General features: G+C 41.6%; 1 protein-coding gene across 18 annotated transcripts in view; it reads left to right on the forward strand.

Annotated features, from left to right (window-relative positions):
• Positions 1-12,722, forward strand: part of LIMCH1 (LIM and calponin homology domains 1) — a 177,423-nt gene that overhangs the window by 116,171 nt on the left and 48,530 nt on the right. For 12 of the 18 annotated variants that reach the window (XM_066995787.1, XM_066995794.1, XM_066995797.1 and 9 more), the window contains 4 exons: positions 1,273-1,468; positions 5,833-6,109; positions 6,779-7,045; positions 11,722-12,012. In XM_066995787.1, the coding sequence (XP_066851888.1) occupies positions 1,273-1,468; positions 5,833-6,109; positions 6,779-7,045; positions 11,722-12,012 (1,031 nt within the window). Of the gene's footprint in view, positions 1-784; positions 986-1,272; positions 1,469-5,832; positions 6,110-6,778; positions 7,046-11,721; positions 12,013-12,722 lie in introns of those variants that run through there. The other 6 variants (XM_066995802.1, XM_066995788.1, XM_066995803.1 and 3 more) reach the window with 4 other exon arrangements.

Here is a 12,722-nt window from a genome sequence, read left to right on the forward strand (position 1 = left end):
ACCGTGGAGGCTTTTGTGTGCTGCCGCAGCGCTCTCCTCCCGCAGTCGCTTCTCCAGCAAACGTGCTTTGTTACGGAGGTGGCCTGCCAGGGCACACGGGGATGTTCGGGACGGACCTCGTCATTGGCAGCACGGTCACGGGTAAAACCTCAGCCATCAGGGACAGAGGGAGCTGAGCTGAACGTAGCCATTGTGCTCCGGCTAGTGGTAACCAGGGGGTGCTTCTTAATTAGGAATTAATATTCAAGTGCTGCTGGAAGGAGAGGGGAAAAAAACACATTCCAGTCTCTTCGGGTCACAAAATGTCAGTCTGATAATGGCACCCACATTTCTGACTTTACTTACTGTCGGGGGAGAAAAAAAACAGGTTTATCTTTGAATGAAAGTAGTTATTTTTGTTTTTCTCCGCCTGTGCTATTGTACTTAATGTTAAGACACTCTCTAAAACAAGGGATTTATTATAATGCAAGGGTGAGGATGGCTTCTATTGACCTTTTCCTCTGCTGGAGTTTCAGTGTTTTAGTATGTGCTGCTTGCACTGGAAAGAATTTATAATCACAGGGCTGTCAAAGACAACCATTGTTCTCACTGCTCTGAACATGTGGGTCAGCTACAAGTGCTTTCATATCCCCCAGAGCCAGGAGCTGGCAAAGAGTAAAGAGCACAACTGAATTCTTCTGAGGCATCAGGAAAAGCGTTTTGCATATTTTTCATTGCTGATTGCTTCAGAAAGACATCCCTCTTTCATAACAGGAATTTCTCTTCAAGGTAGAGGGAGGCTGGGGCACACTGCTTCATTATTTTGCCGAGCTGAAGCAGCAACAACAAATGCTGTCTGCTGGTGTCCCAGCCAGATACAATAGATAGGCAAGGGGCGGGGGGAATCCTTCGGAAGGCAGCAGACTTAAACCTGATGCAGGCATGATGTTAAAATGCTAGTGCTTTTGTCGGTGCTATGGACTGTGGACGACAAGTCAAGTTTCAGGTTTCTCTCGGTTTTGATCACTTTATTAACTCGATTGTTGCAACTTTTTCTCAGTTCATCGTGCTAATCTAATAGCATGCCTCGCTCTTGATCAGCATAAAACGGGGTTTTATTGCAAGCTTGCACTTTCGTTTTGAAGGGGAGAAGGGGCAGAAAGCAAGGAGATCTTTCTGGGGGGAAGAGATTCTTAGCACTTCGCAAGACGCTTTGTTACCTGATGTGTAATGAATCTCATTGGTATGTCAGTGGCTTCTTTATGAAGAGCTACCTGCTGTACTCCCATGTAGGAAACAGAGGATATCGAGAGCCCAAAGCGCAGCATTCGTGACAGCGGTTATATAGACTGCTGGGACTCCGAGCGCAGCGATTCCCTCTCCCCACCGCGCCACGGCAGAGATGATTCCTTCGACAGCCTGGACTCCTTTGGCTCCCGCTCGCAGCAGACACCGTCTCCAGATGTAGTGCTCAGAGGAAGCAGTGATGGTAAGTGCTGGTCGCAGTGAGGCACACGCGTTGCTGGAGCAAATGTGCCATTCGGAAGCTGGACGCAGCCTCTGAATCACTCTAATCCAGCGGGAGAGCTGCTCTGTGAATGCTGATTTGTGCTCCCTGAGGTTTAGATGACTTTGCCAACAGCTTACTTGAAATCTGTCTCAGTTAGGATAGCGTAGCATTGGAAAATGAGTTACATCATTGCAGTGTAATTTTATGATTGGGATAGTGCTTTTCTGGGTTACGGTGTAAGAGGATGTTGTGCAGACTCATTTTAACTTTTGAACTAGGCTGGAGCAAGAAATAAAAGCGTAGGAAGAGGGGAAATACTGAAGTGAACAAAATGCTGCCGAGATAAACCCTAGCCAGATAAATGACATGGAAATATCTGATACTTGTCAGAGTTTTCAAGTCTGATATAAAACATGTCACCAAGTACCATGTTTGTTTTCGTGGTATTTAGAAAATTGGGCAACTGAATAGCTCCTAGATTCAGAGCCGTGTCCATCTTTGTACACCTTTGAGTCAGGACACGCAGTTCTTGGCTTACAGAAGGGGATCTGCTTCTCTGCTTTTCTTGTCTTTCTTTCACAGGCTTTCTGAGGCTTGTAAACACAGCATGCTGCGTGAGGAAGGATTTGCCAGGGGGCAGGTGTAGAGCACACACTTAGGTTACCTGTCTTGAGCAGGATTCCAGGTCAGAACAAAAGGACGCTTGATTCAGGCTCCGTCTGCTTGGTTACATTCACGATGCATGAATGAGTCAGTTGAACTTCATCATGAAGTTATATTCCACACATGAATCACTTCTCCTTAGTAATGTTATTTATTTAATAAAAAAGGAAGGGCAGAAAGACTTTTTGGTAGGAACCAGATGTTCGTACCGCTTTTGGCAGCATGAAGGAAACTGGTGCTAATCATAACCGGACGCCTGAGAGATTTCCTGAGGTGATGGGGAACTCCTTAAAACTGGAAAGCTGGCAGGGAGAGCTGGTATCACAGATGAATTATAAAGGAGCTGCGGGTAGAGTAGAGTTAACCTCTGCTGTGCTGCTGCCTGGCTGTTTAGAGTGGCTTGTCTTACTGGGACTGATGCTGGTCGACCATCCAGAACCACGTGCTGGGACTGATTCCTTGGAACAGCCCCATGCCCCCTAAGACATTGATCTGAAGACAGTCTCCGTGTTACAAAGCATGTTTCTGCCTTTTCAAGTGAGACAAAAGTCTGGCATTGGCAAATAGGCGTATCTCACCTGTCCTAATCAAGATGTGTTGCTCTGTCCTGGCTGCTTGAAGAAGCGTCCAAGGTCCCTGGCTGTTTGCTGGGCAGTCAGTTACACCAGTCCTGTAGCTGCTTCCCATCAGCTTCTGCTGTATTAGCAGATTTTAGTAAGGTTTTGTGGTTGCTTGTTTGCCACAGCTAAGACATACTATCTTGTCACATTCTTGAGTCCATGACAAACACAAAATAAGATGCAAGCATAGAAAGCTTGTTCTTAAAAATTGGTTTTTAACCATATCCAGACTGGGGGTGCACGCAGATGTAGTTTGCACATGTATGACTTGTCTTGCAAATCCTTTCTAATACGTGCCATTTTTCCTGCTTTCTGCTGCCTTAACTTCACAGCTGACTCCTCCAAGAGTTGCAGCTGAGGTGTAGCTTGGCTCACCTCTTCTCTGCCTGACCTATTTCTGTGGCCCCAAGAGGCTGGGGTTTCACTCAGCTGCATGTGCTTGTTGATAGAAATACTATCTATGCAAAGCTGGATGGAGGAAAAGGTTTTGCTTGCTTTGCTTCTCTCTCAGCTCAGATAGGATCTTTAAAAACCCAAGAATAGGATACAGAATAAAATTATGATTCCTTGTACTCCTAGAAAAAAAAACATGGATGGAGGTCATGTAAGTGGTTGTAAAGTGACGACAAGTTCAGTTAGAAGCATTGAGTAATACCACCTTCACTAATGCCACCTGCAGTCCATATCTCTGTTCGGGGACTGCTGTGGTGTCCTACCTGGGCCCTGTCACTTGGCACAAAGCAAACGAAAGCGGTGATAGAGCAGAACAGTGCATTTAAAGCGGTAGAACTGCAGTCTGACCTGCACAGAGCCACTAATGAATGTATTTGGGAATGCATAAATCCTTTGCTTGGCTGGCAGTTGCGCGTGGTGCCTTTTATGAACTCGTGTAGGCCCCCTGACACACTGTTGTGTGCAAGTCTGTAGTATATAACTGCTTGTTAAGGGTTGTGGAAACTGGCTGTTTCTTCTTCTACTTGGAAATGCAGAAGAACAAAATTAATGTTATAAACGTAGAACACAGCTGCATCTTCCATTCAGTGCTCTGGCTTCAAGTGATTCAAGTGATTTTTCTTTTTCAAATTTGAGCTGAAAATAATTTTATGAGTAAAATATGAATAATTAAATAAGCTGTTTTTCTTTGAAGTACTCAGCTTGGATGTGCTTGTAGGCACATAAGTAATGAGGGAGAGGAATCTGCTTTAGTTCTGCTGCTGCTGTGGTTCTCTGCTCCAGCATTTCTGTCTGCTTGTTCAAGACTAGTTTTCTTGCAGTACAAAAATAAACACCAGAACAAAGTCAAGAGCAAATAGGATAGCAAATAACATGAAGGGATCTTTTCACTTTCTTTTAAGCTGGCCCTGCTTAGTTTAATGGTGTTACAGCTCTTCAAACCTCTGCTGTCCTCAGACACTTGTGATTTTTTGGTCGCATCTTCACTTTCTGTTAGGTACAGACTGAGGTTACCAACCACATTGTTAGTTTTCATATGCTCTTAACCAAAATTGTCCAAGCAAAATCTTACCGGCAAAAAGTACATTGTGAATTTTGTCTAACTCCTTTCCATTGCGTCTTGTCTTGTCTTACTGTTCCCTTTCCCTCTTCATCTCTCTCCGTGCAAACATTGAATCATGCAATCTGCTTCAAAAGCTCTTTGCAAAAAAACATTCCTAGCATATTTAGACCTCTTTTCCTCCCCCCTACTTTGAATTATACAAAGCTACTTGTGATTTTTTATGACTTCATTGTTTTCAGTTTTTCATGAGGTAGCTCAGTGAATTAGCTAGTAATTTATTAGCAGAGTGAATTAGCAAGAGGACACAACCTGGGTGGCTTCCCCCTCGCCCCAGGGAGGGAGAACAGCTATTGCATATGCAAGTGTTGCAAAGAGGCCAACCGCCAGAGAGACAACACTCCAAAGCTGGGAGAAGTTTTGAGTGCTGATCGAAGAATTGGTTGAGTATTTCACTCATCAAACCAGGGCCTGTGATGATGGGAGAGAACTATTTATATGGCTTCTTTGTGAATTACTTAAAAAGGCTCATGATGGTGCAGGGAATCTAGTGAATGTCTGTGAAGTGTATTCCCAAATGGCTGTGAGGGCAGTTCCACTGCAAATGCCCTTTCATGTATTTATCCCACCATTTGGGAGTCTTATTTTCAACTGTATATGCAAGCTGGAATAGTCTTTGCTAAGCTTTTGTGAACACGATTTTTAAATGGGTTGCAGATATCAGGAGGCTTAGTTCATTTGTACAAAATAAAGTAGCTGCTCAGCTCTGTTCATCTCCCATCTTATTCTCTGCAACTCTTGATTTTCCTCTCTCACCTGATTTCTTTCTCAACAACGATGCTTCAGTCTTTTCAGTACTGATCTAACCCATAAATGCTGCAGATTGCCCCTTTCCATCTGAGGATGAAGTTTCCTTGTCTGTTTTGCACTGAACTGGAGACTGACTGACACGCAGCTGGCGAGACTGGAGACAGACCATCTGAGTCTTATGGTTTATAGCAGCTGATGCTATATAGGAATATATATTCTTAGATTTTGACCAAAGCTGGTGCTGTGTGCATTCGAAGTACAGTTAATATGTGTCTGCAGAAACATCCAGATTCATGCTGTTCTGACAAAAATGCAGTATAAAGCCCTTTTTTTCTTGAGCTTGTGATACGGAAGTGTAAGTCTAGGTTCAGGAGTGTGAACCAGGTCAAACATACCCATACAAATGACTAGGAGTCAGTTAGTCAAGTAAGTGTCTCTCTCTGACTGTCCTATGTGAGTGACAAATCTGGCTTAATCTGACCCCGAGTTTGTCAGAATATCCTGCATCATGACCTGTGGCTGAAGATGAGTTTGTCAGGGGTACAAAATAAGGGTTGATAGAAAAACTGTTTACTGTCTGTGTAGATACTGCAGTCACTACCTTCAGTCTCTGATTTTTAAATATAAATACAGGTAAAAATGAATTCATTTCTTGGTACTCACATTCTTTTTTTTTTTTAATTTCGTGGTGTCTTCTCTGATTTATAATTTAAAAAAACCTGGATGGAAATGAAAAGAAGGGCTTTTTTCTCCTTCCTCACTAGGGAGAGGAAGTGACTCAGAAACTGACCTGCCACACAGAAAGATGCCAGATGTGAAAAAAGATGATATGTTGGCAAGGCGGACCTCACACGGTGAACCTAAATCAGCTGTGCCTTTTAACCAGTACCTCCCGAACAAGAGTAATCAGACTTTCTATGTACCTGCTCCCCTTCGGAAAAAGAAAGCTGAGCGAGAAGAGTATCGGAAGAGCTGGAGCACCGCGACTTCACCACTAGGAGACAGACCTTTCAGGTAAGACCGGCCTGTCTAACTTCTCCCTTCCTCACTGACCATGCTTTAAACAGCTGATTATTGTTCTTTTCTGAAGATGTATGGAGCGCCTTCTGCTGTCATAAATCTCTTGCTGAGATAGTACTGATCAATTGTAGCAATTAGTGAAGATGGTAGAAAAGCAATGAGGAACTCATTGTCTTGATGTCATTACTGTTTACCGTACAATGCATTGTCCTGCTTGTGTTTGACAAGATGTTGGTTACTGTAACCACCACGGTGGTTGACTCAACCCAAGGCTGGACAACAATGCTCTGGATGACCTCTCTCAGTTCTCAAGACAATTACTCACTGACAAATGATAGTTATAAGCAACAATTTGTTGTATTTAATCAAAATAGGTAATGTTTTTCCTGCTTTTTTAATTAATTTATATATATGTTGTATCCTATACGTTAGTATGGTTTATATAACTGTGGCTATATATGTTTCTGGGTGCTGGTTTTGTCAACTGATACTTCACCTCTGATGTGGCCTCAGAGCAACTTCCATTAAAGAGCATAATTATCCTCCTGCGCCATCCATCGGAATATCCTTTGACGTCTTGATATCAACAAAATTTGCTTATAATAAATAAGTGTCTGTGTATCAGGCACAACATACATTAAACTACCTTGTATAATTCAATAGCAAACCTGAAACCATAGAAGAAGAACAGAATGAAACGTCAGGACTGTGTGAAAAGGAGAAAATGGGCTCCGTGGCTCCTGAGGAAAGCCCTATTAAAAATCAAGTAGGTTTCAGTCAAAGAGAAGGAAACTCCACAGACCAGTCTCCTTCGTGTAGTGCAAAAGAAACATCAGCACCCGAGGGGAAAGATGCAGAAGAGATCAGAAAGTTACGAAGACTGGAACAAGCTGGCATTAAGGTCATGTCAGCAGCCCAGCGCTATGGCAGGTTAGCCCAACTGTGTGAGAAATTGTGCACGCTTCATATTTTTAGGATTGGCTGAAGCGTGGGCTTCCTCAATCCACTGTGATTTCACTTCTAACAAAAATCCAGCCTGCTAAGCACTCACAATGGCTAGCCTTTTAGTGAAGGTCTTGGTATGAAAAGGCTTGTGAAGTGGCAGTTGTGCATTGGAGAGCTGTATGATGCTAACTGCATTTGTGTTGAGCAGTTGTATTGTGTTACAGCATACAACAAACTCCAAGGGAACTACTACACAAACTCACAAACTACGTGTCACTTCCCACTTAATGCTTTCTTGCATTTTAATAAAAACTACAGAGAAATGCGTATTAAAAATGCCTTCTTAAGGCAAAAGTTTCAGATACGTACTTGTTGGCGATGGGATGTTTTAGTTTACTGACTCAGTTTTTATGTGGTTAATGTTTTTAGCTGTGTTAATAAATGATGCATTTATTTTTAAAGGCAGGAACTATAAAAGTATAAAGTGCTTGTTAACACATGTACCAGTTAAAACGTGGAGGCATAGTTCAGCAATCACCATTTGACTGACTTTGGCGTGGAGTATCAGTAGTTATTCACTTATTACCTGTGTTACTTATTTTTGGATGTGGTTCAGTTTGGTTATTTCCTGTTCTTTAACTAAAGAGCTGACTGTTGCATAGGCTCACTGCCATGCCTTTCCGTGATCAGATATCAAGTCCTCATGAAAAATCTCCTTCTGTGCGGATGGCCCGCAAAGCAGATTTTTTAACTACCATGCCTGCAGACTAGGCTCTTAGAAATGATCAAAATGATTTGGCTAAAGGGTAAGTGTCCAAATGTCCTTCCATCTAAAACGTTTTCCTTTGGATTATTGAGGAAAATACTCACCACGTTTCTATTGTGACTGAGGAAACTTCTTGAGATGTGAATTCGGTAAATCATGGGGTGAAATCTTGACAGTGGGTAGTTTAGTGGATGCTGGTCTACAGTCTGGGCTTTGGAGTGTAGTGGTAGCTGAAAGTACAGCTCTTACGTTATACAGCTTGCTTATACATAAATTAAGCTGGTCTACAGCCATGTGCACATATATCATGTGCAAATAAGTCACTCTTTGTACACTGCCATATGTCCTTTTCCTAGGTCACTCAGAAGCTGTCAAGAACCAGTGTTTGCATAAGAAGGACTGTCAGTCAGAAATGAGTCCTTCAGGTTCAGCTAGTGTGCTAATTGATGAGGAATCCGTAAACCAGTAGGATACAAGCATAATCATGTTCTGAGTCCAAGGCTGGTATTGGTGATACGTAGTAATAGCTTGTGTTTGGCAGTGCAGCAAACAACAAATGGCACTGCCTGCATTTGCATTTGGAAGATGCTCACCATATTAGCCAAGAGCCCCTTTTGCAACCCTATGTTTGATCCACTTGCTTGTGTTCCAGGAATGAAGCACATCTGGGCAAGTGTTTGGGTCTTTGGCACGAGATTGGGTCTCCTCTTTCCTTGGACAGTCTGTTGTCCGGACAGGGCTGAAGGAGAGAAGGAGCAGATACAACCTGCCATGGTTCCTCCTTGCTCTCAGCAGACGTAACTCCTGGAATCTGGCAGCTGGAGGAAGGAGGAGCTGCTGGTTTTCTGCCCAAGCTGAGGTTCAAAGAGCTGAGCTTTGTATCCCAAGCTTCACTGTAGTGTAGTAGCAGCCTGCTCCTGGGGATCATAGGAAGACACAGCAGAAAATGTACTGGGGACACAGGCCTGTAAGGAAAGTGGTGTGTTTGTGGAAGTGGAAGAATAGCAAGTGAGGAAAGGGAAGAATTCAGTGTTGATGCTTCAGGATACAGCAGAGCATTTGATCATCTTTCTTAATGTCTCATTCTCATTCCTTGTACTTTGAACCTCTCAATTTTCTCTTTTTTCCTTGAAATCAAATTTAAATTTCTGTGCACTAATGGCACTGAACAATCCTCAGCCTCTCTTGGTTCTTTTTTTTCTTTTTCCTTTTGCCCCTCTTTGAACATTTTTCTACAATGTCAGCCTCTCTCCTTTCACCTGAGGTTCTCAGTTGTTTTCCACTCGCTCTGAGTTGTTTACAGGCATTTTCCTCTCGACGTTTTGACCTCTGGATGACACCCACTGTGACTTTGAGTTCTACAAGGCATCTAATTGTTCCTAAAGCTGAAACTCAGTGGGGACATTTCTGGGTCTGGCACAGGAAGGATTTGAACTTGTATGCAAATGCATTTTTTGTTTGGAATCTAAGTACTTATCTCCATTGCTGTAGCATGTTCTCGGAAAGGACTCCACTGAACTAGATGCTGTACAACTGCATGCCAAAAATCATTCACCCTTCCCAAAGGATTATATTGTCTCTTTATAGCACGGTGTTTTATTGACATGTGGTCCTTCATGCTTGCTTGTTGTGTGCATCTGTCTCTTATTTACGCTATTGTATTCGAAAGATATGGATCAGATTCGTAGAGACTCCCTAAAAAGAGGAGAAGGATTATGTCTGTTCTAACAGATGACGGAGAGAGGGAGGGTAAGAGAAATGTGAGCAAACCAAGAATTCTTGGCACGTTCTTTGTGAAAGGGATGTGGACTCTTATCTTGATGGTGCAGAAGCATGCAAAACCCTCTCATTGTTCTGAAATGCAACAGAAGGATCCACAAGCCTGTACGAGACCTTGTTTCATGGAGCACAAACACCCAGGGTCTGACACTCTGGAAGGCAGCACCTACTGTAGCAGCATGGATGCGTGTGGTGTTTCTGCAAAGGCTGGAGCTGGGTGTGCAGGAACGATTGGCAAATACACATTGCAAGCTTCACGTCTATGCTCTTTGCTATCTTTATGGTAAAATGACCTTAAAAGGCACTTCTGAAACTGTCGCACACTGAATTCAGGAGACCCCAAAACATCACAGCTGATCTCTGACTTCAGTAAAAACAAAACGTAAATGAATGGAAAATATTCTTAACCTAGAAACAATTGTGGAAGCCTAGTTACATACTAAAAGCCCTAAGTTCTCCAGTTATTCATTACAGTGACTCATAGTTGTTCTTTTAAATATTTTAAGTCCCTATTTTTTTGTAGCTGAAAACACCCACCCATCTCAGAAATAGTACGTTTGATGCTCAATAGCATTGATAGACATGAGACTCGAAGAATTCATTAGTTTTACTGAATAATCACTTGATTATACATAATTCTTAGAAACTGAAAGTATAAAACAATACCCCCAACCTTACCAGACAAAAAATATTCATCTTATGGATCTTCATTTAAGAAGTAAATATGAACATGATTTAATGGAGTACTGCGTGATTTTATACGTGTTCTTCATGGCCAGAGTTCTGAAAATTATTTCCAAATTATTAGTTTTCAGAAATGAGTAATGGTACCTGTAGTGAAGTCTGGTTAAAAATTAATCAAGTTAATCATATTCCCTGGCTTATTTGGCAGAACAGTTCCCAGTGCATATGACTTCTAGGTATCTGTTCTCTTGTGCGTAAAACTTGAGGAAGAGTTCAGCTGCTTTAGATCAGTATATTTTCTCTAGAGCTTGTTTAGCAATACTTTGAAAGGGCAGCTGAAGCCATGAAGTAAGTGGTGTGTACAGGGAGTGTGTAGGACTTTATAATGTTTAGAAACACAGTTAATTATAGCTGTAGTGTTTTCTAAAGTAGAAAAGAGACTTGACACAGCCCCTGAGTGGTTTAGATTTTCTTTCTTAATATCAGTTTGTTTAATCTGATGTGATACCTTTTTATTCCTTTGTATAGCAAGGTGTGCTGTAAGAAGGAGGAAAAGTGAGATATTTGCAGCCTACAAAAGTACTACACGGAACATTCTAATATTCAATATCCAACTTTCAAAATATAATTGAATACAATTTAGTTTTCAAACGTGAGGTTGTCCTAGCTCTTGCCATCTGTCTCTTCAGTTTAGCTAAGAATATTGACTGATGCAAGTTAAAATAAGCTTATTCTTTCTGGGCACCAGCTGTCAAGGGTCTTTATCATTGTAATCTTCAGTGGCAACGAGGTTGTGTTGGTGTTGCTGTCGTTTGTGACCAAGGCAGATGGCACTGTGTGCCAGCACGCTACTATCTCTAGCAGACTCAACACCCTATTGTATGTCAGCATCAGCACAGAGGGCTTATTCAGGGGGAAAGAATCAAGCACGAATGTTCATGAAAAAGAAAAAAAAGTTAAGAATATTAGGGCATGCAGCCTCAGTGATTACTCAGGTATTAAAAAAAAAAAAGAAAGAAAGAAAAAAAGAGCCATTAAGATGAAAATGTGCCAGATATTATCTGGTATTTCAGGATTCAGCGTTGGCCAGGGATCAGGTATTTGCATCAAATCTTTCTTTCTTTGAAGTGTTCAAGAAGCTTAACACTGCCATTTACAGTACTACATTCACATAGTATGGTAAACAAGTTCTTTTTCTTCTAGCTGTCACTAAAATAAGTAAAGATCTAACGTTACTGATTTCTGTATGAAGTCCTTGCAGATTTGTTACCTGTATATGATTTTTTTTTTAACAAGTCTTTGCCAAATCTAACAATAGCCTGGAATGTATTTCATTATCTGTGCTTGTTTTATGACCTGGAGGTGTGTGTTGCCGGTCCACTCTCCCTCCCCTCGTGCATCAAGAGCTCTCTTTACTTTTGCTCTGTATCAGTAAAACACAAGCATGTGAAGACAATGGAAGCACCCCAGACATCATCCTTCGCAAGGAGAACCCCTTCATGACACGTTATCAAAGGAAGGATTCCGGTTCGGAAGATGAAGCAGCGAGTAGACTTCCCGATTTAGAAAAGGATGACTTTGCCACCCGGAGAGCCAGAATGAATCAGCCCAAACACATAGTTCCATTTAACTCCTTTATAATTGGACCCTACACAAATAAAGATAAAGGTAAACTGGAAGACAATAAAAAGCCATTGCAGGTGGAAAAGCAGGAACATGCAAGGTGTGCATTCATGGTCTTTCTTTTTCTATTATAATGCTTAATTTCGTGTTGCTTTGTAAGGCTAAAGCTGTCTGGAGTACAAAAAAAAATTCAGGGTAAAGTAATGCAAATGCTTTATCATAAAGTGAACAAAAAAGAGATACAGATTACCTACTGTAAGTTTGTGTTAGAGTATCAGGACCATGAGCTTAAATTGACTGCGTGTAAAATAACAACAACCAGACAATTTCTTTGTCCAAGTTGAGGCAGCTCATGAGTGTGAGTAGTGGACAATAAACTTTAAAGATATGTTTGCACATCAGTTCCCTCTTTTGCTGAACATTTTAGAAGCATGCTTTTGGATGCAATTTTTTCATCTAATACCCTTTTAATACTCCGCATAAATCATGGACTCAGATCTAAGTCATTAGTTAATGCACTGCATACCCGTGCCTGCTATACTGCACTGAATTGTCACACACAAACCTATTGTTTCTTGCATAGTATTGTTTTTAGAAATGGAGCATGGCTTACAACATTTTGGACTAAAAAATCTTTCTTCAACTCAGTGATACAGACCTTTAGGAAATTGCTGAATATAGGTATCTGCTAGGTATGCACCATTTTCAGGAAACAGTTTTTTAAATTTATTTGTGCAAAGAGAAGTGATCCTAGGTAAAACCCCTATATACACATTACAGGGGATCCTGAATGTAATTGCTGATACATTC

Source organism: Anser cygnoides, chromosome 4 (genome assembly GCF_040182565.1).
Source record: "Anser cygnoides isolate HZ-2024a breed goose chromosome 4, Taihu_goose_T2T_genome, whole genome shotgun sequence".
Classification (NCBI taxonomy): domain Eukaryota; kingdom Metazoa; phylum Chordata; class Aves; order Anseriformes; family Anatidae; genus Anser; species Anser cygnoides.